This window comes from Mauremys reevesii, linkage group 6 (assembly GCF_016161935.1).
Source record: "Mauremys reevesii isolate NIE-2019 linkage group 6, ASM1616193v1, whole genome shotgun sequence".
NCBI lineage: Eukaryota > Metazoa > Chordata > Testudines > Geoemydidae > Mauremys > Mauremys reevesii.
Window position 1 is genome coordinate 22,891,692 of NC_052628.1, and position 26,001 is coordinate 22,917,692.

At 42.8% G+C, this 26,001-nt stretch overlaps 1 protein-coding gene across 13 annotated transcripts in view; it reads right to left on the bottom strand.

The window, feature by feature from the left end:
• ADAMTS12 (ADAM metallopeptidase with thrombospondin type 1 motif 12) overlaps positions 1–26,001 on the bottom strand; it is a 268,928-nt gene that overhangs the window by 139,889 nt on the left and 103,038 nt on the right. For 10 of the 13 annotated variants that reach the window (XM_039545726.1, XM_039545725.1, XM_039545727.1 and 7 more), the window contains one exon: positions 3,636–3,832. In XM_039545726.1, the coding sequence (XP_039401660.1) occupies positions 3,636–3,832 (197 nt within the window). The remainder of the gene's footprint in view (positions 1–3,635; positions 3,833–26,001) is intronic. The other 3 variants (XM_039545730.1, XM_039545731.1, XM_039545733.1) reach the window with 1 other exon arrangement.

Below are 26,001 nucleotides of genomic sequence, written 5' to 3' on the forward strand. Positions count from 1 at the left end.
TCCACGATGACGCCAAGATCTTTTTCCTGACTCGTTGTAGCTAAATTAGCCCCCATCATGTTGTATGTATAGTTGGGGTTATTTTTTCTAATGTGCATTACTTTACATTTATCCACATTAAATTTCATTTGCCATTTGGTTGCCCAATCACTTAGTTTTGTGAGATCTTTTTGAAGTTCTTCACAATCTGCTTTGGTCTTAACTATCTTGAGTAGTTTAGTATCATCTGCAAACTTTGCCACCTCACTGTTTACCCCTTTCTCCAGATCATTTATGAATAAATTGAATAGGATTGGTCCGAGGACTGACCCTTGGGGAACACCACTAGTTACCCCTCTCCATTCTGAGAATTTACCATTAATTCCTACCCTTTGTTCCCTGTCCTTTAACCAGTTCTCAGTCCATGAAAGGACCTTCCCTTTTATCCCATGACAGCTTTTATCCCATCATCCAGAGGCGTCACCGCTGAAATGACACCAAAAATCAGCAGCATTTCGGTGGCAACGCCTCTGGATGACGCTGCTTCTCGGCGGCATTTCGGTGGATGCTGGTCCGCCAGACAGTACGCGGGTGCAGATAGATGTCCCAGCGGGTGCCATGGTGCCCGCAGGCACCGTGTTGGGGACCACTGGTCTGACTGTTGTAAGGGGACGCTGTCTACAAGGTGTTAATTCAAGCAGGAGCTGATTGCACTGTGCAGGGAAGACGACAACAGCTTCAGATAGCTACCATTTTGTTACACTTGGGGAACAATACTAGACATTCACTTTGATAGCCCGCTTCTTGTCCCCTATTGAGCTTAATGGGCCAGTATGTCAAGGCGGGAAGGGTCACAGGTTGCAACAGGGTGGCCAAATAGCAAGTGTGAAAAATCAGGACAAAGACCTATAAAATCGGGACATCTGGTCACTATAGGCTGTAAACACTGGAGAACCAAAACGCCAGGAAAGCAAGACAAAGAGCTTCTGAGGGGACAAAAAGGGATATTCTCAAGGGAGGGGTTGCTGGGAGTTGCTGATAAGAAGTGGTTCTCATAGACCTAGAGGTCAGAGGTCTGGAGCAGAGGGACCTCTGCCAAGGGCTGGCAAGCCTCTAGGTAAGATAGGTATGTGGTTAGGCCTCATATTGTTTTAAACTCTTTTTTCTGCTGCTTTGCTGGGTTCCTACTGTTAAGTTTAAAAACACTTCGTTTTAAGAAAGCTGCCTGGTCACAGTTCCCCAGAGGGAGATTTGCAGGTGCCAAACCCCTCTGTGCCTGGGACATCCTGGTAGCCAGGATGCAGTAGCTTGGGAACTGAGTGAATTGTGGGATTCTACCTTCAGAAGGGTAAAGGGTTGAGGACTAATACCTGAGGGATGCTCTCAGAGAGACCGGAAAGGACCTGTAACTGTGACACGTAATATGGGTAATTTCTTTTGACTCTGTCAAACAACAGTGATGAACAGTGTCCATAAACAACCCCAGTTTTCCTTCCTCAAATGCTGTGTAATATGCTATTTACTCTTATGGCTACTACCTAAATACAATTAGGTAGAAAAGGAAAGGATGCAATGAAACTGAAGAAGTCTCATAACTTCATACCTATCCATCATTCACATTAATATGACCAGTAAAAACATACCTACCGTAATGAAACTGAAGGCCAGATTCTATTACCCTTACTCATAATGAGTAGCACCTTACTCTTCAAGTTGTCCCACTGAAATCAATGGAACTAACTGTAAGAATAGTATGAGCAAGGGTATCTGTTCCTATGCTTGTAAATCTAAAATGAAAGTCAGGAAATACAAAAGTTAAGGTATTTATAACTACATTAACATACTGATTATTAAAGTTCACATGTACCACTTTAGCCACAGCACTGCTGGAGCTAAAGGAGAACTTATTTAGCTGTGAGAAAGCAGCAAGCTATAGCCAGTTGGAGCAGAAAGCAAATGCTGTTATAATGAGGCATTGTGTGACATCCAAGGGCAGAAACTTTGTTGATTGCATTCCTTAGTCCCTCCATGAAGGGGAGGCATGCGGATGAACTCATCCCATCAGCTTGGATTCTGAGGTGAAGGGGAGAAAAATCCCTGTCAAGGAGGAACTGGAATCTTTATACTGTCTGGACTCTGAGGGGTAAAGATTCCTAAACATAAGCAAGAGACTTGGCACGGGTCAGCCCTAAAGGACATTTAGAGCTAGTTATTATAGAAGCTTATTTTACCTTTTTAAATCTAAGACTATAACTCATTTGCGTGTGTTGTTTCCTGTTTTAACCTTGTGAATAACTCATTTCTTTTCTTAGTTAATAAATCTTTAGTTAGTTCATTACAGGATTGGCTACAGGCTTTGTCTTTCGTTTGAGATCTGAGTATAAATGACATGGGGTAAGTGACTGGTCCTTTGGGACTGGGAATAACCTGAATATTGTTTTGATTTTTGGTACAAAGTGCCCATCCATCACATAGTCCAACTTGCCTAGGTGGCAAGAGACTGGAGTGCCAAGGGGACTGTCTGTTACTCTGTGGTATAACTGTTATAGTGTTGGAGGAGTTCACACTCATTAGTGGGTTGGTGAAATCTAATTATAGAACATACCACCAGTTTGGGGCTTTTGCCCTGCTTCTTGACAGTCTGCCCCAAGATTGGCATTCATGGTTGTGAGCTATTTCAGACAGCATGACAAATATCACAAGACATTATAAAACTTTTCTTAAGTCAAATTACATTTTGAAATTTGCTCATTTGGGGATTTATTTGAACGGAGACACATTTGACATTTTTAATTTAGATTTCATTATATGTGGGGGAAAGCACAATTTGTCTGAAAAAATTAACTGTCCACTTTAAAAGAAGAAATGACGGGAGGAAAACATATTTGAAAATCAGCCCCAGTAATACAAGCCTCTACAATACAACCGATTGAATCATTTCCTCTGAGTATAAAACCCACATGAAAATTGTTTTGACTGAGTCTTAATAAAAGCTAGTAAAACTGCACAAATCTCTACACTACACCACTTTCACAATATCAGGAGTAACTCCATTTCTCTCAACAGGGGTTCATCAGTGTACATGAGATCAGAATCAGACCAAATATCTAAGAAATTGATGAGCAAGCACTGGGACACACTAAGAATTTTATTTTTTAGATAAGGGAATTATGTCTAACTGAATTGGGGAATCCCTGAAAATTTTCCTCCCCACTCATACAGAGATGGGGAAGGGAATCCATACCATTGATAGTCTAAAGCTCTCATGTTCTGCTGCATCTAACTGCTCTGTCACATTATGGTAATACTGCTGCCTAGGAACATCAACAATCAATAGATTGGAGAAGGTGGATGACATTCAGAACTGGTAATTTCAGTGGAATGAAAGTTCCTGTGTAGTGCACATACAGAGCTATGTCATATGGATGTCATGATTCAGCACTGTGGCCAGAAATCACGGACTTAAAACCTATAGAGGAAAAGCCCATCCTGCATGAAATAATAGAGAAGACTTTAGACAAACACATACAAAAATTATTCCACTTCTTTAAATGACAGACCATTATGACTGTTTTCATGGTGATTAACAATGTAATCAAGTTTGCTTATATTTATATAATGTATCTAATTGAGAAATAATTAAATATATCACCTACCATATTTATTATTGTGTGGATGTAGGATTCCACATTGTCACTTCCATGATATTCAATCATCTTACTGTCTGCAACAACCAACGTCTCCACCCATCGTTCCTTGCTGACAGAACGCCGAGAAATTGTTTTGGCTGCCCTGTGATTTCCTTCCCACCTCTCCCTCCGATGCTCTTGTTGCTCGAAAAAGCTGAAGGTATCTGGAATGTTAAAGGGCATTGATTTCATTTTACATGGAGATACTTTCATTGTGCTTCAGGGTCACTTTACATTTTAAATATTTTGTTGTAATACTTACAGAGAAGTCAGAGCTGTACAGATTGGATTAAAATCAAATGGATCCAAACTTTACCAAAAAGTTAGGAGTGTTTGGATGCCAGATATTGATTGTGCCCATCATAGGGATAGAGGCCAGCTGCAAAGTTTGGATCTGGGTATGAACCCTCCCAACATTCAAGAGATTTTGAGGTCTGTCATCTTGTTTCAAGGCCATCTCTAATTACAGCAGCTCTTAGTATAAAATAAAGGGCGTATTCTCCCTGTAACATATATGCTCAATTCTTATCAGGGTGGTAAATTGGATCCAGCCTTGCAGGGGCATGTGATATGTCCTGTGCATGAACAGGCTGGGAAAGATCCCCAGCTAGAACAGGGGATGGATCACTTGATGATTACCTGTTCTGTCCATTTCCTCTGTGGCACCTGGCATTGGCCACTGTCAGAAGACAGGATACTGGGCTAGATGGATCTTTGGTCTGATCCAACATGGCTGTTCTTATGTTCTGAGCAGTGGATCTGCTTCACCAGCAGGTGGCACCTATACTCCAGTGGGGCATAATATCCGCTAACTGCCTTAGCTGTCAATTAGAGACAAGGCCGGTGAGGTAATATCTTTTACTGGACCAACTTCTGTTGCTGAGTCAGACTTTCAAGCTACACAGAGCTCTTGCTTTCGAGCTACAATGAAGAGCTCTGTGTAGCTCGAAAGCTTGTCTCTCTCACCAACTGAGGTTGGCCCAATAAAAGATATTACCTCACCAACCTTGTCTCTCTAATATCCTGGGACCAACATGGCTACACCACCACCACAATCAGGTGTCACTGTAACCTGTTTGATGGGCGAGGAGCTCTGCACTGTAGCTACAGCTTTGTGATCTTTGCTTCTTACTCACTCAGGGAAGTTTTTTTCCCCTTTCTCTGTAGTGTTGTTAACAATTTAAATCATGGCAGCTTCTCCTGACTGGCCTCTAGCTTTGAAAGCCAGAGCTGCCTTAGCAGGGAAATGATCTGTGGGGGAGTTGTGAGATACCCAAGGTGGCAATGACTGGAGGCACTCTGCCAGCACAGGGCACAGTAGAATGCCTTTGTGGTGGCCATAAACTCCTAGAAAGGCATATTATTAATAGATTAGTAGTAGTACTAGAGAGAGCCCCAGTCATGGTCTAGGACCCCATTATGCTAGACACTGTACAAACACAGAACAAAAAAGATGGTCCCTACCCCAAAGAGCTCACAGTCTACTGTGCTTTGCCCCAGCACCAGCCTTCCAAGCATTAGTGGGACATGCCTGGACCAGACCTCCAATTCACCTGGTCACACCTACTTTGGGGTGAGTGCCTCTGGTTGTACCTCAAATCACTTGTGTTCAGAGACTACAAGCTACAAGACTATGGAGACACAAGACATTCAGTCTGTGTCCTGCACGGGAACAGGACACAGATGGGACTCTTCACACTCTCTTCTTTCCCGAAAACCTGCCCAGGGTCAACCAAGGGTAGCCAGATGTGTTCCCATGACTGAAACACATCTGGATCTTCTGACTATTCATATGGATACAATACGTTGTTTCATGGTATAGCTAGATGCATACGCTTCTTTAAAGAAAGCAAAGGCATGCAAGAACAATTCTGCACTAAACCAATGTTGGTCTGTGTCCTTTTCTGCTCAGAAAAGTGCTCTCTGGGGTCAATATGAAAGCCGACTAGTAACACAAGTAGTGAACCACATCCAAGTGAAAGACAGAGAGGGTTCCCATCTAGTGCGGAGGACTCTACTTCAGGGTCCTAGGTACCTTTAGACCCTCCCTCTTCAGTGTTTAAAGACTGAACTGATTAGACTCGATTGAGAATCATTGTCTCTTCCAGTGGCCAGTAGTATTGTTATTAGATTTTGCTAAGTAATAGAATTACATTGCCATCATGCTTGTGCCAGCTCCTTCTTTCATATAATGTATTTTCCAGCCAGTAACAATGATAGTTTCACTTTCAAATAATGTATATATTTAAATTCATCTCCCGTTTGATCACACTCTTCAATCCCACAGCATCAGCACAATAATTTGCAGAAAAATTGACTTGACAAACTCCTTTCTAAGAGAGGATCAGATTCCTCTTACATAATGACATTTGGTATGATTTTCCTGTCAACACCAAGGCTCTTTTTGCACTTTGTCTCCTACATACTGTGCTCAAGGAAAAGCGCATAACGTATGCAGTGTACCACTGAGGGACCTCAGAGTGCCGATGGCCCAAAAGCACAACCAGAGTCACTAGGAGTTAAGGTGCATTCAACACCTTGCAGGATATACTCAGCCCCTCGCAGGATCAGCTCAAATATGCCTCACTACGAGTGAGCTCTGGAACAGATTAGAATGGGTTGAGGGCAAACACTGACATAGGCAGCATGGAACGGGTCTAGATTAACTGATCCTTTTCCCCTCGATTTACTTCCACTTCATACAAACCAAATGTTCACTCATTTATTGTTTTACATTGTTCATACCAGAAACACAATCATCATTATGAGGCGATGGATCCCACATCATTGAAAGCATCCTGCATTACTGTTTTACTTATAATCCTCATTTGGGGTCTTTGTCCCACTCTCTGTCCCCAATTTGGGTTTAGGCAAGAAGTACTATCATTTTGGAGGTGTGGTGAGCCCTCCAAGTAGTGAATAATCCTAATCCTCTGTCACAACTTGGGGTTTCCTATGACCCAGTTTTAGATACCGGCTGCCATCACCAAACTTCTCAGCTGGAAATTTTACCTTGGGGCACCCATCTCTCTGTTCCCTTGTTACAAGGACTCTGTCCCCAGGAATGCTGGTTCAGTGACAGGTATGCAATGCTTAATTTATAATGGAACAGGTCCCAGGGCTCAAGCAATTAGGTGTTGAGGCTCAAGCGATTTTTTACATTCATAACTAATTCAGCAAGCCTAGAGGTGCCGGCACTACAAACTGCCAAGCCTAGAGGTGGTGGGGCTCAGTCCTGGCATGCCCTGGCACAAATTAGGCACTGAAGGTATGATTGGTATTCTTCAAAGGCAGCTGCAGAAGTCACCATTCACCATATCCCTGCTGCAGACTGAATTATTGAATTTGTAATTCATTATTTACAATTAAAACCTATGAGTGAACTCATGTACAGACCATCTCAAAATGCCCACTGTCCTTGTTCAAGTCCTGGAAAATCAGATACAGTTGACAGGCAAGTCTGCTACTCAACACCACTTCTGGTGGAGGACTGAAAGCGTAAAACTGACAAACTGTTGGCCTCACCAGCTATAAGCAGAAGAATATTTAGGACATAGTTATAGCTAAAAATGGTCAAAAAACAGTAAGTATATTTTATGAAAAAAGTGAAAAAAGACAAGATTTTTTATTTCATTTGAAATTTTTCATTTTTTTTAATTTTCATCAAAAATGTTCAAAACATTCAAAATATTTAAAAATTTAGCTTGTTGGGGAAAATCCCACTTTTTCCCTTCTCCCCTCCCCAAGGAAAACAGGAAGAGGATAGTAAAAAAAGGTGGGGGGGGGGACTTTATTTTTCCACTGGAAAAATACAGAAAAAAGGAAAAAGGTAAAAGAAAATGGGGGTAAAGAGGCACTTTTGATAATCTTTGCCATACGGAATAAAATAAAAATTAGTTAATAGGACATTGGTAGTGTCCGTAAACTAATCCAGTGGCTATGAATTTGGTCTGTATCTAAACTTTAATATAGTATTATATTAAAATAATTTGGACTAAGTATAAATTGAGCCCAGAAATAATTTATTGAACGTAAACAATACTGAATACAGGGTTGCCATCTCAGTTAAGACCCTGGTTCCTGCCAAGATTTAAGCATGTGCTTAAGTGACTATTGACTCCAATGGGACTGTTCATAGAGTATAACATTAAGCATGTGCTTAAGTCTTTGTAGGATCATAGCTTAAGCTTTTTTGTTAAAATGTTTATTTCAATAAGCCCTCAATGCCTGCTCACTTGTCCCTACATGACCTTCCTGTGAGAAAAGTACTTATCAGATACTATAGTACCAATCAATGATCACTTTTCAGCTTTCGGGAGTTATTTTATTAATGAACATTATTGGACAACACTTTTCCATTACCAAATAGAACTACTAAGCCTCTTTACAACTAATAATCACATTTCTGGCATGTTTGCACATGGTGGCAAAGAACCGGGCGTTGAAGAGCTTTAGAAGCGAAACAAAAAGTTCTAGAAATATATCATTCAATGTGATTTGTATTTCCATCCACTTAACAGCTTCAATGACTGACCTTTATTAACCTTGCTGATAACAGTAAACCGGTGGACTTGAAAAACAAGACAAATTTTCACCCCCCAAAAATATATAACATTAGTAAAATTTTAAAAAACCCTAATTTGCAATATAGCATTTCTGTCTCCACTTGATAGAAATATATTCTATAAAACAATGTTCTTATGTAAATTAGCCTGAAAATTAAAAATCCCCATTACAATTATATTTGCACACTACTTTATCTCTATAATTAAACCATAAAGGACATGTTTTTCTTGGCACAAAAACACTGAAGTCTTTCCCAGCTAATGCATTAAGAATTAGCTTTTTAATATATGGCCTGTGTCAAGGCTGAATCCCCATTCTGTCACTTTGAGTACAGAAGTTGGGGGCCCGCAAGGATTTTAAAAATTAATACTTGCCACTTCAGGCCTGTATTAAACTCCCAAGTTTACAGCTTTTCTTTGACCTTGGTAAAAGCTGCCACCACCCAAATGCAAAAAAAATCCTTTGGACTCAGGAAGGAGCACTTGGGATTTCCTCCCTGTGGGGTACCCTCAAGCCCTTTCACCCCCCTCTTCTCCCCCTCTGGGGAAGAGCTGAGAAAGAAAACAAAGGAAATTAGCTGTTGCTACCAGCTAATCCAACAACATGCACAAACCTCTTAGGACACCAAAAATCCAATCCTGTTCTTTAAAAAGGTGAATTTTATTAAAAACAAAAAGGAAGAAAATACATCTGGAATGTAGGCTTTTGCTAGATTTTAAAAAAGCAATTCCAAAAATTAAGCACCCAAAATAGCTTTCTTGGGAGTTCGGCTTAAAAGTTACAAGCAAACAAAAGCATCTGGGGTTAGCACAGAGGAGATCCAGAAGTCAAATAAAGTAATAAACTTGATCACATCTAGCTAAACATCCCTAATTTACTTATATATTTGGGGGGTTTCAAATAGTAATTCTAGGTATGATCTGATGAATTTTCATACCTGGTTCAAGCCTTAAACAGCATTCCTGCTTATAGCATTGCTACTCTGTGTCTCTGAGAACACACAAAGGGAAAGTTTACTTCCCAATTTAAAAAAAGTTCTACCTTCCCATTGGCTCTTTTGGTCAGGTGATCACTCCTTTTCTTTTACCTGTGGGCTTGTTAACCCTTTACAGGTAAAGCAAGCAGAGAACAGACACCAAGAGGAATTTTACAGCTAACTGGCTGGCTGGGTGTCCATAAGGGAGCTCCCCTGCCCCGCTTCAGTTATCACAGCCTGTATCAAGAATTGTTTTTTATTTTTATGCAGCTGTATGAAAATCCCCTTTCACGAATCTGTGGACATAAGAACAGCCATATTGAGTCAGATCAACAGTGCATCTAGTCCAGTATCCTGTTTTCTGACAGTGGTCAATGCCAGGTGTTCCAGAGGGAATGAACAGAACAGGTACTCATCAAGTGATCCATCCTTTGTTGCTCATTCCCAGCTTCTGGCAAACAGAGGCTAGGGACACATCAGGGTATAGTTTCCAAGATCTCTCTTTTGAGTGGTCTTGGAGTCAATGTGGATAGTTCTCTGAAAACATCCAGCATGCAGCAGCAGTCAAAAAAGCTAACAGAATATTGGGAACTGTAACAAGGTCCTCTGCCCGCCCCTCTTCTTGGGGCCTTCTGCTGCCCCAATGAAGCACAGAGAGGCTTCTCCTTCTGCAGCATCCGCGGTTTTATTTACACATTTCTCCCACCACCAGTGATATACTATATACAGCTTGCAGGCCTTACAATCTCCTCTTCTACTCAGAGTCTGCCCTCAGCCCAGAGACTGACCTTCCCCTAACCATCTCCTCCTTCTGGCTGCCAGCCAGCCTTTATAGCCCTTGAACCCTCAGGCCTGCAGGTGCAGCCCGTTCTACAGGCCAGGCACCAGACTTTTTCCCAGCCCCAATCTATTTCCCCTGATTGGGGCTGGCTGAGCAGGGCTAATTGGGTGCCTTTGCACCAGCACCCTGCTACAGGAACCAATAAGAAAGGGAGAAATAATAAGACAGAAAATATAATATTGCCTCTATATAAATGAATGGTATGCCCACATCTTGAATACTGCATGCAGATCTGGTTGCCTTGCCCCATCTCAAAAAGGGTATTTTGGAATTGGAAAAGGTACAGAAAAAGGGCACCAAAGCTTGTTAGGAGTATGGAACAGCTTCCACATGAGGAGAGGACAAATGAAAAATGACATTTTCATGTGTTTTATGTCTTTGCATTCTCAGGGCCTGATCTGATGCCTAACAATGGCAGTGGAGAGACTCCCATTGACTTCAGAAGGTTGTTGGATCAGGCCCACACATTTCTAATAATATTCTACAAGCTGAATTCACACTGACAGGGAAAAAGGAACTGCTTGTGTTGGGACCTCTGCGGTCATGCGTGCTAAAGCCAGGAACTGAACTAATGGCTGAAGGGCTGCTGGAGGAAAAATACTTTCCCTGGGACACTTGTGTGCTACAGGTTCTGTATATGCTCCCCCCAGCATACTATGCATCCGATAGCCAACATTCAGGTTTGTTGTGCGCACGGGCTGTAACCACAACATGCCCAGACAGGTAGGCCACAGTGGCCAGCCTTCCCCTAACTAGTGCTCCCCTGCACTTGTGTGTCAAATTATGCACTGGTTTGGTGTGGGCCAAGAAGGAGCTTCCTTTACTCTAGTTCATAAAGGCAGCCGTAACTTGGCCATAATGTTCACAGGGAAGCTTCAAATTTAGTGATGGTTGAATTTCATTAACATGGGTTAGAGTTAATCTTGAAAAGTTTGGCTGTATTGTTAAAGTTATCTGATCTTTTTGAGGTCACCTATCTACATTTTCCGAAGGCAGCCAAATCTCTTCCATGTCCCCAGTTCTTCTTTCTGTTCTATTAACTCCCCCATCTCCCTCTCTATATACAGACACTCCCTGGGTTTTGCAAACCTGACTTACGCAAATCCGCACTTACGGAAAAAGTTACGTATGCTTTATTTTTTTGGGAGGGGGGGGTGCGTAATTATCAGGTATACGTTCCCAACTTACGCAAAATGTGACTTGTCCAAGGCATTCCAGAATGGAACGCTTGCGTAAGTCAGGGAGCATCTGTATACCCAATAGGGCTTGCTGACCACCCCAGTTTCCTTTCTGATATGCCTAACAAGTGTCCTCTCCCATAACCCTTTCAGAAGCCTAGCATGGCCCCAACTCCTGCTTTAAGACACCCATCAGATTTCCAGAAACTGAGCACCCTTTTTTGTGGCAGGCCAGTATTCTCTCAGGCTTTGGCACTCTGCTGACTACTGGCCACTCAATTCTACTTTGACTTGCTTGGACAGAGACATTCCAGAAAGTACTGCTTCTCTGTCCCCCCAGGAAGTTATGAAACTCATCACATCAAAAAATAGAACCCAGCCAAATGTGGTTTTCAGACTTTCTTCGACCTGTTGTATTAATAAGCCACATTTTACTAGTTAAAAAGTTAAAATCATATAGAGGCTTTTAATGTACTCTGAGCACAGTTTACTGAGTACAGGATTAGCTTTGCTTTGCATGTCTGCACGCTGCAAGTTTTGTTATAGGCACAGAATGTAAATGCTTCCAGTACAAGACTCTAACATATCCCCAAGCTAAAAACTGTAGGTGAGATGGCTGCTATATCTCTAGGAGGCAGCTATGGTGGAAGGAGGGACAAAGGTGACTTTTAGCCTCCTTTACATGCTTGGGATTCTAAGAGGGAACAAAATGGCCCCTGAATCATTTAGGTAGCTCACAGAGTTGCTCTAAGTTATGGCAGTACTGCCTGGGCTGCCTATGTACAGCTTCACATGCCAGAGCTATCCCAGAATCTATGAAATGGAGAACCCTCTTCCATCCTCACCATAGCCCTTTCTGTTCCTGGCCTGGTCTCCAGCCTACTTTGAGTGAGTGAGCCTGTGTTGAATAGCCTATGGGTATGGCTGTTCTACAACATACCTGCATGGGGGAGTGATACGTCAGTGGTTTGAACATTGGCCTGCTAAACCCATGGTTGTGATTTCAATTCTTGAGGGGGCCTCTTAAGGATCTGGGGCAAAATCAGTTCTTGGTCTTGCTAATGAAGGCAGGGGGCTGGACTTGATGACCTTTCAGGGTCCCTTCCAGTTCTATGAGATAGGTATATCTCCAATTATTTATTTTAAACTCTCCCCTGGCTAGCTAAGAGATTTTTATGGCCCCAGTATGCCCCATGTCCCTGCTTTCATTTTAGAAGAGTCAAAGACTGGTTCTGCTCTGTAAAGTTACTCTAAAATTGGTATTATGAAATGCCATGTTTTTAGTCCCTCATTGACTTCCACATCAAATTTGCTCAGGATATAAGATCAAAAGATATAAAAAAATGGTTTCCTTCCTGCCTAACTGCTTGGGATCCAGAAGATAAGCCAGGGATTGTGGGTTACAGTCCCATCTGGGATGCCATTCTGTAGCCTTGAATACATTGAATTAATAGTTCTGTCCTAAACCACATTGTCCCTAGTAAGTCCAGCTCCTGTGTTGCTATGGTTTTAAGATCAACAAAGTGATAGTTACCCTTAATGATTCTCTTAGTTTGGGAGACTCTAGGAGTACATGAAGAACAAATATAGTGACCGCCACCACAGTTACAAGTAAATCTTGTTTGTATTATAAATTACACTCATATGCAAGTATACAAAACCTGAGAAAGTCCACGCAATGGCAAACACTGTATTTATACTCACATACCCAAAGATATAATAGAATTTGGTGGATTTCTTAAACAGATGGTCATCAACAGAGGGGTGATTCCTCTGGAATCTTTCCACAGGGTCTTCCCATCCCATGCATAGAAGAAAACCCTCTGTTCTGACCACCTAATGCATATGCATGAAGGTTCCAATCTCCTTTTCTTAATCTGGACTTCCACACCCCATAAATGTTGAATAGGTGCCCCATTTCTCATAGGTTGTCCTCTTCCTCTGACACTATGGTTGTGTCCTCACTGGTCCCTCCCTGTTCTCCATCCCACGTGCATTTGGCCCTTGACTGAGTATGTGGGGGTGAAGGTCTCTGCCAAGGTGCTGGCTTGTCTTTCCTGGGTACTACCATAGGAAATTGGGTCATCTGGTACTAACTGGATGACATGTAGGGATGGCAGCTGGAGCTTGATACACATTTCCTCCTCTCTCAGTCTCTAGGAGACCCTGGCCTTTCTTTTTCAGTACTACTTCCTGCAGTTGCTGCCTGGCGGTACATTTCCTCCACTGTGTCACAAGTTTGTTTTGACAGCTCAGTCCTCTCACCTGCTATTCTCACCTTCTGCATAAATGAGCACTCCTGACCCTCTGTTGCTTGATCTCATCACACTTCAGTCCCATGTCAAGGCTTTTGTAACTGCTGCTTGAGGAGGGCTAGTTCTTCTGCAATACCTTCTCTTTGCCAACTAAGTACTGAATTGACCTCTAGTATCCGGATTAGCTGCTCTCTTAACGTTTCCCTAGTCCTTCTCTCTTGGTGTAAGGCTGTTATGCCTCATTTTCCTCCTCAATTTCGTTCCAGAGTACTGCATGCAACATATAAACAATCCATTGCTATTCCCTTCTCCTCATTAGGTTTTTTCCTTGATTTTTCTTTCTCAAAAATACATTAGGTCCTATGAGTTTGTGTGGTCTATGAAGGTTTGGCTGTCCAGTATCTCTGCTTCCCCTCCACCTGGGGTTTTGATGTAGTCCTGCCCAAAGGCCTCGAGGGGCATCTGTGGAGCCACTGGGACAGCTGTTTTGCTTGGCACTTGGCTCTGTTCCATGAGGGAGCTCCCTTTTGGGAAGGTGACCCTTCCTTATTTGCTCCTTGATTTAAGTGGTTAGTTTAAACTTCAAGTTCAAGTTCCTTTGAGATATTATCCCTTGGGAGAGCTTGTGGTGCTTCTTTCCCCTTTGACTATTAGCAGCTGGGTTGCAAAGTACACCAAAAGGAGGGCAGTAACCAAAGTACCCACTAGGTTTTCCTTGATCCTCCATCAGTGGTGCAGTTCAGAGGATCCTAAGATTTGGGGAGGTTATTTAGGCTATTGACAGATGATCATTTGACTCACTCTGCCATGTATGTCAGGACCTCTCCTCCGTACATTGGTGGTGGGCCCAGACACAACTGCTGTTTATTTATTTATTTATTTATTGTGCCACTATATCACAATATCCCCCTTAAACATTACTCATTAACAAGACAACGTATCCATTCACTATAACTACAGTGTTTACAAGAGGATTTAGATCCCCTTTTAATTTTCCCTTGAGCTCAGTTCCTACAGCATAATACATAGACAGAGAAGAAGATCCACAACAATGATGCAACAGCAAGCACTCAAAAAACAGGAACAAAAAACTCCCCCGGAAGTTCCCTGTTTTAGGTACCAGGAGTGAGAGACAGTCCTTCTACCTGCATTAATTCCGACAAGGATTTCTCTTCATTTGACTAAGTCCCTTAATCATTCCCCTTTTATCCTAGGTAGTCTTCTCCCCCCTCCCGTTTTTTTTTTAATTTGTGCCTGTCTGGGGAACCACTCTGGAGCCTCTATTTTAAACTGAAATTGATAGTTCTGTGCTAAACCACAGTGTCCCTAGTGAGTGAGTCCAGCCCCTGTGTTGCGACAGTTTTAAGATCAACAGAGTGAAAGTTACCATTAGTAAAGTTATCCAACTCTTAGGTTGGGAGGCTCTAGGAACACACAAACAATGAAACAGTGACCACAAACACACTGTGGTCCAGGTAAGGAATCTTGTCACTGTTATAAGTTTTACTAAGCAGATGATTAAGGTTACAATCACACACAAGTGTACAACACCTGAGAGAGCCCATGCAATAGCCAATGCAGTATTCATGCTCACATACGCAAAGATATTGTAGCATCTGGTGGATCTCTCAACAAGGGGTCATTGATAGAGCAGTGATTCCTGCTGGGGTCTCTCGCCATACCAGGGAACCCTTTTTATCCTGTTGTTCTGACCATGCATAACACCTTATGCATATGCATGAAAGTTCCAACCTCCTTTTCCTTATCTGTACTTCCACACCCCATACATTTTGGAGTGCTCCGCTTTTCATAGGTTGTTCTCTTAGTTCCCCTTATTCTCATTAACATCCACGTAAACATGTTCCCATGGTAACCTGTGGCAAAAGCAGAATTATCCATGGTGTTACAATCAGTTGTCTTGCAGTCTAGACAGGTACATTGTGGCACATTGTGGACAGGTACAGGTACATTGTGGCATATTTTCCTGAACATCACCTTGACAGTAATTTTATAACTTTACTAGCACAGGCTTATCCTAGATCATCTATTTATGTCAAGTCTCCTTAAGCCTAAGGCCTCATATGGCTAAGCTGAAATCTGACAGACCTCAGCCTGTAGCCTTGCATTACAGCCTTGCTTTACTTATATTCCTAATACACGCTCATCACTTCTGAATACTTATCAATCTTATACTCCAATAATCCTATCCTACTTCTATGTACAATTTAAATCTATTCTTCACACATTACCTATGGAATAACATGTAAGTTAACCACAACAATAGATAACACAATTAAATGATAAAATAATCTAATTGGCTGCCAGATCGAGTATTTATTTCTTTTTGTCTAATTACTAGACACAAGCTTATGTCAAAACCCTGGATCCTGGATCATTTTTTATTAGCTGCTAGAGATAAAATTCAAGATGTTTGCTCTACAGACATATTTCCTTCAGATGAGCAGAGAAAAGGACAATGTTATGTAAGCAGGAAACAAATATTCAGTATCATCATCTCAAGAGACAACAAACAACCACCTTCCTCTCCACTACATAAAAGCCTACAGGCATATTTCACAAGGTGAAATGTGATTGTTGGAAATGTGACTCTCTTAACATGAAAACCGCTCTGCACACTTCCAGTACCTCCGATCCAGGAGTAGGAAGCCACTTTCTGATTATGTAATTTCTCTGGAGTCTGAACCTTGATTATATCTTAACCAAGAAATTTGGACCTTGATAAAAAATAATTGATTACCCCTGATCTATAGTATTTCCTGTGTATCAGAACTCCCTTTATGTCTACTGTAATACCATAGCTAGATCACAGCTGAACAGACAGACTCATCTAGATCAACTCTTTCAGATTTAAAAAAATATTTGGAAAAACTCACCTAACAATACAGTTTTTCAAGCTTGGATTTTATAGAGTTCTCCAGCTGAGACATGACATCCACACTAAAAAGCACTGGGCAGAAACAAACAAGCTCATATCCAAGACTGAAAAGAGACTGCAAAAACTCCAAACTTCTGAAAATAAAACTTTGGCTCTGGTCAATCCGAGGACTAACTTCTGTCACAAAGACTGTTACAAGAAATAATTTGCTCTCTATACCCTAAACAAGTAACAAATAATTTACTTGTATCCATTTACTTATAGGGCTTGTCAACACAGTGCCACAGTCCAGACTCTAACTGCCCCATGTTATTTTTAAGTAATTGGTGTCCATTTAAATTTGTTTCTATTTTCATTTGTATGTTGTTTACTCAAGACAGCCCCTTTCACAGGAGTAGGATGCATTGAAGAAATAGCTGTTACAGGATTTCCTTGCAAATGGTAATTTCTGCAAATAATTATACATATGTTAGCTAGAGGGAAACACACACTAACCTATAAAAGAGTCTTTCATGACCAGTCAAACCCCATTAGCAAGTTAAGTAAGAATTTCCCAAGAGTGTGGTTTTAGGAAGCTCATTGTTTTCAATTATTTCCTGTCTAAACTGTTCACAGCTAAAGAGGCATATCAAAAATAATGTCCTGTACTCCGACCCTCAGGAGATGTGAAGGCCCTTTTGCAAAGTCTCAGGCCTTGTCTCCACTACAGAGTTAGATTGACAGAAGTCGCATTAAGTGGACCTGACAATGTGCATCTACACTACCAGGTCCCTTCCTTCCTAAGTTGACTGTAAAGTCGACTTCTGTACTCTGCCTCCGCAAGAGGTGTAACGCTTAATTCGACATCCGTAGGTCAATATAGGGATAGAGTAGATGCTGCATTGTATAATTCAAATTACTTGGCCTCCAAGAGGTGTACCACAATGCTCTGCTGTGACCGCTCTGAAAATCACTTTCAACTCCACTGCACATCAGCCAGGTACACAAGAAATAGCCCCTCCCTGTAAGAGCCCCTGGAACTTTTGAATTTTCATTTCCTGTTTGATCAGCATGGAGAGCTCGCCAGCACAGCTGATCATGAAGACTCAATGCTCCAAATGCGCTCCACCATGGAGTACACAGGAGGTGGCTGATCTTATTGCTGTGTGGGGAGAAGAATTTGTGCAGTCACAACTGAGATCCAGCAGAAGAAACACTGTCATGTATACAAAGATCATGCAGGGCCTGGGGGAGAAGGGCTACACAAGGGACACGCAGCAGTGCCGACAGAAAATAAAGAACCTTGGCAAGCATACCAGAAGACAAAGGAAGCAAATAGTTGTTCTGGTTCTGCCCCACAGACATGTTGCTTTTAAGATAAACTTTATGCAATTCTTGGTGGCAACCCCATCACCTCAAAACACAGCGTGGATACCTCCCAGGAGTCCGAGTCCCAGGTCACCTCAGGCAACAATGAGGAAGGCATTGTGGACGAGGAAGAGGAAGTGGAGAATGGGAGACAGGCGAGTGGTTGATCCATTCTCCCTAGTAGCCAGGAGCTGTTTTGAACCACGGAGCCCAGCCGGTTGCAGGACAGAATGGTGGCCGAGCATGATGCTAGGGAAGGCACCTCTGGTGAGTATACATTTCCAGTGAAACTGTAGGGGTTACATGCTAATTGAACCCACTTCCTTCCCTGACAAACCAAGGGACACACCCCACCCATGAACTTATTCACTACACCAATACTGACTTGGACTCTTTATACATTCCATGGGTGGCGTACCCGAGCCCACTTATCCACTGATGCTCTAAAAACTCCCGCACCCCAATCTGGGTCTATGCTGGTTATGTGATACGTATCTCTTCATCCTTGTAACCAATACCTGTAATCTCTCATAACTCAAGCCTGACCCCAGATGTACAGTACTTTCCCTCTTAACTTGTGTATATTTCATTTTAAACATTAATTTGTTTAATCAGAACAAAAAAGTATGTGCTTCCCAATGGCCGCTCCAGCTATGCTGACAGTGCTCCCTGAAAGAGACTGTTTATGTGAACAGGGATGGCCCAAGAATCCTCCACTGAGATCTCCAAGAAACTCTGATGTAGGTACTCCACAATCCCTTGTAGAAGATTTCTGGGGATGGCTGCCAATCATTTCTTCCACCGCAGTAGGACACTTTTCCTTGCCACTCCAGGATTAGCTCATTGCGGCACATGGCATTGCAGCACAAGGACCAGGTCTGTACTCAGACGATTGCAGCATCCGCTCCCTTGCTGCCTCTGTTACCCTCAAGATGTCTGATATCGCATAAGGTCACCTAGGGGATACGGGGGAAGTTTACAGTACAAGTACTCAAACCACAAACAATACAGTAAGCAATCCACCCCCCTACAGTGAAATCCGGGTCCCATAGCCACGCTGTCCCTAACAGCGCTGTTGCTGTGGTTGGAAAGGATCACCATCTGTTACAAGCAGCATTAAGAAAATGGGATGGGGAAAGCCGCAGGAAGCCACACAAAGCCGTGTCCGCCATTGGAAAAAAAAATATTTGGGACGCTTAACGCTGGTGTCTGTTCTCAAGCACCGTCCATGTTGGGTGTGGGAGGGGTGTAGCTCAACTGCCCAACTGTGCTCCTGATGCAGGTTTGTGAAATGTTGCAGCATAAAGCCTGTCGCCCATGCCTCAGGGCCATACTCACCATGGCTGGACCAGCAAAATGACTCATGAAATACCTAGGGATTCTGATTACATTGTGGTTTGCAGTGAAGTGCAATATGGGTATATTTTTTTAAATATCAACTTTGCACCAGAAACAATCTATGGGAAATGGGCTGGGGGTAGCGTGACTCGCGATGCTCCAATGACAGCGCGAGAGGGCACACTGCCTCCATCCCCCCTCCCCAAGCGCTGACTCCATGGCCAATGGGAGCTTTGAGGGATGGCACCTGCATGGAGGCAATGTGCCTGCAGATAAGATAAGGTGAAGATAAGAAGAAAGGAAAGAGGTTCTTTCTAGCTGTTGGCACTGCAGGTCTGTGTAATGAAATGGGGCCCTTTATTTACTTTTGTACCCACTGTCCCATGTAATGTTGGTAGGTTGGTAGGAGACGGGAATCTCAGCAGGAGCACCAGGAGGCACTGAACCTGACAGGAGCATAATCCCAGACACACAGGGAGGGTTAGAACCACCCACTGCCCCATCTCTTTAGGGTAGCAGCCATGCTCCTCAACCCCTGCATCTGACCAGTGGAGAGACATGACTGTGCCTCCTCCTCAGCTGCTTTTGTGCCCAACGAGGCCCAGACCAGCAAGGAAGTGTGGGAAAGTGGAGCAGGAATTACCTCATGGTAGGATGGCCTTGGTGAAGGTGCTTGGTGGTCCCTGAGAGAACAGCTTTCTGTTCTTGGTGCTGCCTCTGCCAGTGATGTCCTGTGTGACCTTGGGCAAGGCCTCAGTTCCCCAACTGTCACACAGGGATATCACTCACTCACACACACACACACACACACACACTGCTTATAAACAGCCTTACAGAGAGATGTCAACCTAAAAAAAGGAAAATTGACGACAACACCGCTAATTCCAAGACAAGTGGACTGCTGATTTAAAACAGTTTTAAAATGACATTACACAATGAAACCTGCACAGCAATATGATAAATATCAGGGAGAAGAGAGAGAGAGAGAGAGAGAGAGGATGGTCTTACAATTGAAAAAAGAATTAGCAAAGCAGCACCAGCTTTTTCAGAAAGCGAGAAAAAAGAGTCAGAGTCAGCAGTTTCATGAGTGAAATGATTGCTAAGTGTGGAAAGCCATTTACTGATGGTGAATTTATTAAACAATGCTTTATTAAAGTCAGTGAGATCATATATCCCAGTAGGCTGATGTTGCTGAAAACATCTCTCCTATCTCCAAATACAGTAGCGGCGCGTATTCTTGAGCTCTCTAAAGATAACGATGAGCAGCTCATCGAGAAAAGCACAGCTTTCTGCGCATATTCAGTCACAACTTATGACAGTACCAATTTGGTTGAAAGTGCACAGCTTGCCATATTTGTGAGAGGCATTAACGAAAACTTTGCAGTAACTGAAGAATTGCTCAGCTTGTCAACAATGCGCAGTAGAACAACGGCCAGCAGGGCTGGCTCCAGGGGTTTTGCCGCCCCAAGCAGCCAAAAAAAAGCCACGATCGCGATCTGTGGCAATTCAGCGGGAAGTCCTTCCCTCCGAGCGAATTGCCGCCAAATAGCTGGACTTGCCACTCTTCTCCAGAGTGGCTGCCGCAAGCACCTGCTTGCTAAGCTGGTGCCTGGAGCCAGCCCTGATGGCCAGTGACATTTTTCACTGCCTCACAGAAGCAATGGAACTATGCGGTCTGCCATGGCATTTGTTAGCAGGCTTAACCAATGACGGGGCCCCAGCAATCATTGGTCAAAAAACTAGATTGGTAGCAATAGTACAAAGAAAGCTGGCCAAGCAAAACACTGAGCAACCAATAGCGTTACACTGCATCATTCACCAACAAGCACTGTGCAGTCAATCTTTGAAATCTGACAATGTCATGTCAGCTGTGAAATGTGTGAATTACATTCAAGGGCTTGCAGCACAGACAGTTTCATGCTTTCTTGGAGGAAAGTGAATCTAAATATGGTGACTTGCTCTACTTCACTGAGTTGCGCTGGCTAAGCAGGGGTTCTGTTTTCAATTCAAAGTATCTCTTTAAAGTAGAGGTGAAAAGATTCATGGAAGAAATTAAAATGCCTGTACCACAATTTGAAGATCACAAATGGATGTCTGATCTTGTTTTCCTTGTTGATGTAACACAAGAGCTGAATATCCTAAACCTGAAGCTGCAAGGTCCAGGCCAGCTGGTGACAGCAGTGTATGATAATGTGAGAGCATTCATAACTAAACTAAAATTGTGGGGAAAAAAAATCAGATTTCTCAGGGGACTCTCACTCCTTTTCCAGCATGCAAGTCACTTGTGGAAAAGCACAGCTCTGAAATATAGTTCAGTGGTTCTGAATACACTACTAAGCTTGACCTGCTTTTGCAAGAATTTGATCAGCGGTTTGCAGACTTCAGAAAGCACAACAAAAGCTTCAATATGTTTGCTAATACATTTTCTGTTGATGTGGAAACAGCACCATGTGAGTTACAAATGGAACTCATTGATATGCAGTGCAACACATCTTTAAAGGCTAAATTAAGAGAAACCGAGGATGTCACAGAGTTCTTCAGACAGACAGCTACCACCATCTTTCCCAAATCTTCACAAAGCCTTCAGAAAAATCATGTCCTTGTTTGGCAGTACTTACATTTGTGAGAAATGTTTCTCCACAATGAATATAAACAAATCAAAATACCGAATACACCTATCTGATGCCCACCTTGCTGCAACTCTGAAGGCTTCAACTGCTCAGTCGCTGAGGCCAAACACCAACAAACTGACAGAACTGAAGTATTCCCAGATGTCTGGCAAACACTAAAAACTCTCTGGCAGGCAAAGAATTGTATAAAGTTGTATGACAGTTTTATTATTTCTAAGAAATTTGAAATAATACACAATATAAATGTTTTCTTTTCTGAACACCATCTTCAGTGACATTATTGGCCCGCTGGGAGGATTTGAGGACTGGCACTGGCCCTAAGGCAAATTGAGTTCTACACCATCCCTGACAGATGTTTGTCCAACCTGCTCTTAAAAATCCCCAATGATGGAGATTCCACAACCTCCCTCGGCAATTTATTCCAGTGCTTAACCACTCTGACAGTTAGGAAGTTTTTCCTAATGTCCAACCTAAACTGCCTTGGCTGCAATTTAAGCCCATTGCTTCTTGTCCTATCCTCAGAAGTTCAGAAAAACAATTTTTCTCTCTCTACTCCTTGTAACAACCTTTTATGTACTTGAAAACTGTTATCAAGTCTCCTCTCAGTTTTCTCTTCTCCAGACTAAACAAATCCAATTTGTCTGATCTTCCCTCATAGGTCATGTTTTCTAGAGCTTTAATCATTTTTGTTGTTCTTCTCTGGACTTTCTCCAATTTGTCCACATCTTTCCTGAAATGTGGCGCCCAGAACTGGACACAATACTCCAGCTGAGGCCTAATCAGCGCAGAACAGAGCAGAAGAATTACTTCTCAGGTCTTGCTTACAACACTCCTGCTAATACATCCCAGAATGTTGTTTCCTTTTTTTGCAACAGTGTTACACTGTGATTCATATTTAGCTTGTGACCCACTATGACCCCCAGATCCCTTTCCGCAGTACTCCTTTCTAGGCAGTCATTCCCCATTTTGTATGTGTGCAACTGATTGTTCCTTTCTAAATGGAGTACACTTTGCATTTGCCCTTAGTGAATTTCATCCTATTTACTTCAGACCATTTCTCCAGTTTGTCCAGATCATTTTGAATTTTAATCCCATCCTCCAAAGCACATGTGATCCCTTGCAGCTTGGTATCATCCGCAAACTTTATAAGTGTACTCTCTATGCCATTATCTAAATCACTGATGAAGATACTGAACAGAACCGGACCCAGAACCAACCCCGGGGGACCCCACTCGTTATGCTCTTCCAGCATGACAAGCCCTTCCACCCAGCAAGAATGCACAGCTGAGCAGGGTCCATGCTTCTTGGCTATGGCGTAAGCGTGACTAACCCAGGCTTTAAAAAAAAAAGGTGCGAAGAAACATGGGTTATTTGCCATTGATATCAGGGAGAGAAGGAGGGAGGAAATTGCATTAAGGGAGGCCAAAGCCATGTTCCCATTACCACCTGCAACAATGTTTTGGTCCCATGAGGCATTGCAAGTCCTTCCCAAAATCCCCTGTGGCTAGATGCACTATGGGATAGCTACCCATGGTGCACTGCTCTGTGCATCGATGCAAGCACTGCTAGTGAGGATGCACTCTGCTGAGACAAATAAGCATGGTGTGGACATGCATGATCGATTTAATTTAATTTGGAGGTTCAATGTCGACTTACATAAAGTCGACTTAACTTTGTAGTTTAGACATGCCCATAGTCACTGTCCACTCAGCAACGTTTTCATCCATGCGGTTTTCAATAGCTGTGTACGAGCACCAAAAGCTTTCAACTGAAAAACAATACAATTAAAAATTCCCGTGCTGGATCAGCAGAGTAGTGTGTGGCAGAAGTGCTGGGTTCTCCTCCCACTGCAATCCCAAAGGATGTGAATTTTCCCTTCCTCATTTTCTAATCAGCTTCTGTCCCCACCTAACAAAACAACGGAAAGTGAGTCACATGTAGTCACATGTAGCAATTCTTCTGAGAGAAGGGATGAGCTGCCTTGGTGATACAACCTGCCATTACTCGTGGTGGAAGAGACGGGACTGCACCCTGGATACTCTGCCCTGAGATCAAATGGGTCTGGAAGAGGAGAAGTCCTGGCTCAGGTATGTTTTCCATCCCACCAACACTAAGTGCATGTGATAGAGTAGGTTTCTCCTCATGAAGTTGCAACCATAAAAGGGCGTGGATAGGCTTCAAAGACAGTGTATCCTGTGCAAAATGAATAGGTGCCTGCAGGGTGTGGATTTGTCACAGCCGTAAGTGGGTCACAAATGACAGGAGGTTGTTGGGAGAGCTGGGAGGAACCCTGAGCACATAGGGGCACATAGGGCCCCACTACCCAGGGCCAGCTGTGCTCAGAGGTGCCAGGATCCTTTCTATGATCTGCCAAGGAATAGTAAGATAGTTGTAATGTGTTTCATAAAGTTCACGGAAAGTTCAGCCTGACTGAGAAATCTGGCATTAACAGCACTGTGTTAAACAGCTCTGCCAGTGTTTCAAGCACATTTTCAAACTACTTCAAGAAAAGTAGTACCTTTATTTTTGACTCTGCCTGGGGAGTGGAATTTGGAATTGCCTGGAGACTTATGTTCTTCTACAGAATAGATGCAGAATGAGAAGATTTGTGGAAGTGTACAATAACTTGACTTTAGATGAAGCGCCCCTGTTCCCGATAGATACTACACAACTTCATGAGGAGAATTTATTTTAAAATAAAGAACTTGAAATATTTAAGAAGCAAAATTGGCAATTAATGTGTGATCTCAACATGCCAATGGGGAAACTGCAGACATAGATCAAGGGCAACCTACATCCCTGAGGGTGTCATAAAGCAAATTTTCCTGAAGTTCTCTGAAAAAGAAGGAAGAAAGAAGGCCACACTTTGGGTTGTCGGCTCTGCTTTTGACAGTCTGTCCTGAGGCTGGCACTCTCAGTTGTGAGCTGGAGTGACAGCGTGACAACCATATAATAGCTGAGCGGCTAAAAGCTGGCTGGATAAGTACTATCAAAGTATTAGAAAAAAAATATACAAGAAGGTTTGGGAGCAGGAAGAGGTACAAGATGATTGGCTAAAGGCCATCACCTGGATAACCTGGATCGATCGGTCTTCAGCTGTCATTAAGACTGCGCCGATCACAACACATCCGCCATTCTTCTCACATTCTTGCCTTTCTTCTCCACATTCGTCCAAAAAACGTTTTACAATGTCATCTTCCCATCTTCTTGGAGGCTGACCAGGTAGTCTTTTCTGTTCTCGCGGGTACCACTCAGTAATGATTGTGGTCCACCTATTGTCCGTGAACCGTGCTATGTGGCCCGCCCATCGTATCTTATTATATCTGCTTTCCACAATAATATCTTTCACACCGCTGCGTTCTCTAGTTATTTCATTTGGGATGACATGCATCCGACGAAGTGGGTATTCACCCACGAAAGCTCATGCTCCAATATGTCTGTTAGTCTATAAGGTGCCACAGGACTTTTTGCTGCTTTTACAGATTCAGAAGGGAAATTCCCAACATAGCTCGTTCCATTGCCCTTTCAGCTACTGACAGCCGCTGCTCTTCTCTCTTTGTCAGTGCCCACGTTTCACTGCCATACAGCATGGCTGGCAGCACTGCTGAATTGAAGATATTTGTACATGTGGTCTTGTCAATTTTTCCTTTGAGGATGTCCGTGATGGAATTAAACGCACACCATCCTGCCCGAATCCTTTGCGAGAGTTCTCTGTTCATGTCTTGGCGCATATTAACCTCTTGGCCCAAATATATGTACTGTTCCACTTCAATTTCTTCTCCTGTTAACGTTATTCGGGCTTTTCGTAAGACATCTGATCGCATGTATTTCATTTTGCAACAGTTCATTTTCAGACCAACCTGACTGCTTTTCTTGTCGAGTCTTCATAGCATGCTCTGCAGTTGGTTGGTGCTTTCGGCAATTAGTATGATGTCATCCGCGAATCTGAGATGAGATAATCGTTCTCCATTTATATTAACACCACTCCTCCAATCGATCTTGTTCATAACCATTTCAAGGCAGGCGGTAAATAAGTTTAGGTGAAATCGGATCTCCTTGCTTTATGCCTTTCTCGATTGGAATGTGGAGGGGAGTTTCGAGGGTAATGTCTATTGTACATCCAGTATTCACTTCCTTCAACAAACTGATGTACTGCGTGTTAATGCCCTGCTCTGCAAGCACCTTTTATATTGCATTAACTTGACATAATTGAAGGCCTTTTCATAGTCGACAAAAACGATGCACAGTGGGAGTTTGTATTCCCTTGCTCTTTCCCGGAGCTGGCTAAGGGTAAATATATGGTCGA